At 44.2% G+C, this 5,464-nt stretch overlaps 1 protein-coding gene across 1 annotated transcript; it reads right to left on the bottom strand.

Annotated features, from left to right (window-relative positions):
* Positions 1 to 3,541: 3,541 nt before the first annotated feature.
* On the bottom strand, positions 3,542 to 5,235 carry LOC107463707 (uncharacterized). The gene is made up of 2 exons (XM_016082561.1): positions 4,620 to 5,235; positions 3,542 to 4,536 (listed from the first exon to the last, which is right to left on the bottom strand). The coding sequence occupies exons 1-2, from the start codon at positions 5,233 to 5,235 to the stop codon at positions 3,542 to 3,544; spliced, it is 1,611 nt and encodes a 536-aa protein (XP_015938047.1).
* Between the last annotated feature and the right edge of the window lie 229 nt (positions 5,236 to 5,464).

Genomic DNA, 5,464 nt, shown 5'->3' on the forward strand with positions numbered 1-5,464 from the left:
GTTTTGTTAATAATGTTTACATTGGAAAAAAATTATTATTATAGATATTATAATAAATGGTTTTTTTTAGTAATATTTTGTAATAAAAATTAATACTGTATGTTAATAATAACAAGCCTCCTAGGTTATTATAATAAATGGTTATTATTATTGTTATTATTGTTATATTTGGATAACTATTATTATAGTTAGAGTGTTTTTATGATTATTTTATAATACTAGTTATGATAGTGAGAAAAAATTATTATTAATTTTTAATAATTAATAATACTGTTTAATAAATAATAGATAAATATTCGTGATTTTTTAACAGTTTATTATTATTATTATTATGTTTTAATCGGTATTATTTAGAATTTAATAATTATCATTTTTTTGCAGGCTATCAGAAATTTGTTGCCCAGAAAACTGGATCCGCCAGATACGTTGAATGAGGTAGCTGCAGCGACATTGGCATTGACTGGTTTTCAACATGTTTCGCGAGTGGGCGAAATGAGAGGTCATTCTGCACTACTGAGTGCTTTGGTGGAACGCTGGAGGCCGGAGACTCACACGTTTCATCTTCCGGTCGGTGAAGTGACGGTAACACTGGAAGATGTGAGCTATATTCTTGGTCTCCCAATTAATGGGGATGCTGTTACGGGTAGATCAGATAGCAGCCACCAGTTTTTGGTGGAGAACTGCATTGCGTGTTTTGGTCGGGAGCCCGGTCCGGACGATCATGTGTTGGGAAAGGTTAATATTGCTTGGGTCCGGCGGTGCAGAGACACCGAGCCGTGTGATACTCAAGAGTCTCTCGAGCGGTACGTCCGAGCGCACATTTTCTGCATGCTCGGTACAGTTGTGTTTCCGGATAAGTCGACCGTTTCACTGAACTCGAAGTTTCTACCGCTACTTAGGGATTTCCACCGAATTTCAGGGTATAGTTGGGGAGCAGCCAGTCTGGCACACCTATACAGATCGTTGTGTCGTGCCTCACGATACACCTGCAAAGTGCCTTGGTGGAACGCTGGAGGCCGGAGACTCACACGTTTCATCTTCCGGTCGGTGAAGTAATAGTGACACTGGAAGATGTGAGCTATATTCTTGGTCTCCCAATTAGTGGGGAGGCCGTTACGGGTAGATTAGACAGCAGTCACCAGTTTTTGGTGGCAAAATGTATTGCGTATTTTGGTCGGGAGCCCGGTCCGCAAGATCACGCGTTGGGGAAGTTTAATATTGCATGGGTCCGGCGGTGTAGAGACACTGAACCGTGTGACACTCAGGAGTCTGTTGAGTGGTACGTCCGGGCGCACATTTTCTGCGTGCTCAGAACAGTTGTGTTTCCGGATAAGTCGACCACTTCATTTAACTCGAAGTTTCTACCGCTACTTTGGAATTTCCACCGGATTTCAGCATATAGTTGGGAAGCAGCCAGTCTGCCACACCTATACAGATCGTTGTGTTGTGCATCACGATACAATTGTAAAAAGATGGATGGCCCACAGATACTGCTTTTTGTTTGGGTGTGGGAGCGTATGCCGCTCCTGGCACCTATACCCCGCGATCAGCTCGGCGATCAGTAATTACTATTAATTGTATTTACTTGTTAATTAGGTGCCGGCATATGAGCACCACTATCAGGTCCCGGCGCATGAGCACCAGGTTCAGATGCCGGCATATGCCCAGCAGTTTCTGGACCCGGCATATGCCCAGCAGTTTCAGGACCCGGCATATGCCCAGCAGTTTCAGGACCCTGCATATGTTCAGCAGTTTCAGGACCCGGCATATGTCCCGCAGTTTCAGGACCCGGCATATGCCCAGCAGTTTCAGGACCCTGCATATGTTCAGCAGTTTCAGGACCCGGCATATGTCCCGCAGTTTCAGGATCCAGCATATGTCCAGCAGTGGCCGACATATCAGCAGCAGGCATCATATATACCGGAATCACAGCCGCCTCAGGCACCTGAGCCCGACATACCACATCTGGTAATTCCAGCCGAGGGTCACTTTAGTCCGTTGGGTGGATTGGACACCATCAGCTTCTCTGAGGTCCTGAGAGATACAGATTTTCTCGGCCCGATGCAACCGCAGGAAGGGCCTGCTACATCTCATCATTCTACTGGTCGTCGCGCCACTTCAGGTCATGCTAGTGACTTTGACTTTGATCACTCGACGGGTCATGTAGATCCGATCGGTCCGTCCGTATCACCACGTGGTCAGTTGTTTGATTTGAACGAGTACCCGCAGCAGGACGAAGGAGACTTGGGGTCCGACTTGGAGCAGTGGTATGATCTTGGTGGAGCGAGTGCTCCGGGGATGAGTGGCAGCGGTTTGTATGACACTGGTGCTGTGAGCATGACAGATTTAGGTAGTGGTCCTGACGTCGGCAGTGGGCTGGACGCCGGTGTGTCTCAGGGTCATCCGTATAACTTACGGACACAGACTGCGCCTCCGGACAAATACACCCCATCCTTGTATTCGAAGAAGGCGCCGAGGAAGTAGTCTACTGTAGTTGATGGGTGATTCAGGGTTGTATTCATAGTTGTATTCGGCATTCGTATTCAGTATTATTATTATGACATATTTAGATGATTCTGTTCAGTAGTTATTATTATGACATATTTAGCTTTATACCCGTGTAACTCTAAAAAATGTTAACTAGTTTAAAAACTTTATTTATCATAACGAGATTAAAAACTTTATTTATTATAAATTGTTAACTAGGTTAAAATACATGACGATATTACATAAAAAGTAACATATAATCGTGCAGTAGGTGATAACAAAGTTACAATGAAAAGTTTAACCACTAATGACCTCCAGCGGAGCTTGGACCTGCGCGCTGAGGACATCGGCTGCGGCTATGTCCCTCGCGTCCACATATAGTGCACCGGCGAGGACCACGCATCTCACGTGAATCCATCTCATTCAAGTAGCGGGTGGACTTCGGTCTTCCATTCGTCGTGCGCCTCAATGTCCAGTTGGTAAGCACCTTCGCTCATTTGTATCTATCGCATGTATATGGGTCACCCATTGAAACAAACTCACCTCTGTAGACTTGCAAATTTCAAGTAGTTTTTGTTGTACTTCTACTCCGTCCTAGAATAGCCCGTTGAACAAACCATTTAGTCATAAGCAAATGTCATAAATTTACTACGAATAGAACCATAACAGCGAGTTGAAATACCTGTGTTCACTACGAGTTTATGCAAATACGGAGCCTTGAACCTCCTTAAGAAGTTGGAGTCGATGTGCCTGATGCAGTACATGTGCCACGCCCTTGGTGGTGACCATGTACCGTTACTGCGAGCTATTACAGCGTCGATGGAGGTATGGCGGTCAGAAATAATACCCACACCATCAATGGTAACAACATATCTCCGCAAATTTGTTAGGAAAAACTCTCATGCGTCTGTTGTCTCGCCCTCGACTATGGCAAATGCAATAGACACAATGTTTTGATTCCCATCTTGTGCAACCGCTACCAGAAATGCACATTTATATTTTATGTACAGGTGCGTGCCATCAACTTGTACCAGTGGCTTGCTGTGTCTAAATGCTACAATACACGGATAGACAAATATGGAGCCTTGAACCTCCTTAAGAAGTTGGATCCGATGTGCCTGATGCAATACATGTGCCACGCCCTTGGTGGTGACCATGCACCGTTACTGCGAGCTATTGCAGCGTCGATAGAGGTATGGCGGTCAGAAATAATACCCACACCATCAATAGTAACAACATATCTCCGCAAATTGGTTAGAAAAAATTCCCACGCGTCTGCTGTCTCGCCCTCGACAATCGCAAATGCAATAGGCACAATGTTTTGATTCCCATCTTGTGCAACCGCTACGAGAAGTGCTCCTTTATATTTTCCGTACAGGTGCGTGCCATCAACCTGCACCAGTGGCTTGCAGTGTTTGAATGCTACAATACACGGATAGAAGCTCCAAAAAACACGGTGCAGAACTCTTACACCTTGAACCTCCTCACTCTCGCGGTAAACGGGGAGCATTTTAATTTGAACACGAGACCTTGGCATCTTCACTGTCATTGCTTTCAACCATACTGGCAGAGTTTGGTAAGAAACTTTCCAATCGCCGAAAATTTTGGCGACAGCTTTCTGCTTTGCCAACCAAGCCTTACGGTAACTCACAGTATAGTTGAACTTGCCTTGAACTTCTGCAATAACAGACTTCACCTTTATCGAGGGGTCTGCTTCGACCAATGGCCTAATGGCATCTGCAATTGTGTCTGAGTCCAACTTTGCATGATCTTGTGAAATCGTGCCCATAGTGCACGTGTGCTTGCCATTGTATCTCCTGATCTCCCAACAAGCTTTTTTTCGAATCAAGCTAGCTCGGATAAGCCAGTCACACCCTGCACCATACCCCTTGCATTTCGCATAGAATGTCTGCGGCTCAGACTCATACACAGTGTAATCAACTCCTCTAGAGATGGTGTAGCTTTTGATTGCAGATATCACCGACTCTCTCGAACCAAATTCCATTCCGACACTAAACTCGCCATCTTCCGCCGCAACATTGCCTTTACCTACGACATGCGCACCGCCATCAGTCAGACAAGGCAAATAAAATAAGCACTATAGAAAACTTCAGTTAATAATTATGACATACCTGTATTCGCATACTCAGGAAATTCCGGAGCATGCATGGCTTCGAGATCTAGATGCCGCATAAAAGACGGAACACCAAACGGGTGCTGGCTTACAATCGCATTTGCTTCATCTTGCACCGCCGGATTGCCTGCCAAGTCTCCGTCATCGTTTTCGTCATCGACTTCATAGTTAGCTTCGAATTCGTCTTCACTATCATTATTATATTCTTCCCAATCTATATCCCCGAGCTCATCAACATTGATCTCGTCGTCGACCATACTCGTCCCCGGCTGCTGTTCAAACTCAACGTACAGCTCTATCATCGGCACGTGAGATCGGGTTTGTTGATAAATATACAACATCTGCTGCATACTGGCATCGTCAGTGATGGGCATTATTTGAAACTGTATTAACCCACCAAATACTTGCACAGGACTTCTGTATAAAAGATTGCTCACCCTTTTCAAAATGTGGCTTTGAATGTTATTACAAAGACCATTTTGCAACTCGACAAAACCCATGGTACATGGAATGGCAAATGACAACGGACATTCACAAACAAAAGTGACTCCTTCATGTGTGTTTGTTACAACCTCACCGTTATAATATACTCGCAAGTTTGCAACACCTTCCATAACTTCAGCCTTAACTAACTATATTTTTTTGACACAGTTATCTGCCAAAAAAACACCTCTCTAAAGACTTTATGCAAGAAAAAACAAGAGGAGAAGTGAAGATGAAGATGAACATCACCGGACTTCATATTTATAGGCAAACTTGTGGATTTAAATATTATTTTGTGTACAAAACGCAACCTGCGTTTTGGGGCTTTCAAGAAAAAATTTCTGACACTAACAAAACGCA

The sequence above is a fragment of the Arachis duranensis genome, chromosome 9, assembly GCF_000817695.3.
Source record: "Arachis duranensis cultivar V14167 chromosome 9, aradu.V14167.gnm2.J7QH, whole genome shotgun sequence".
Lineage (NCBI taxonomy): Eukaryota > Viridiplantae > Streptophyta > Magnoliopsida > Fabales > Fabaceae > Arachis > Arachis duranensis.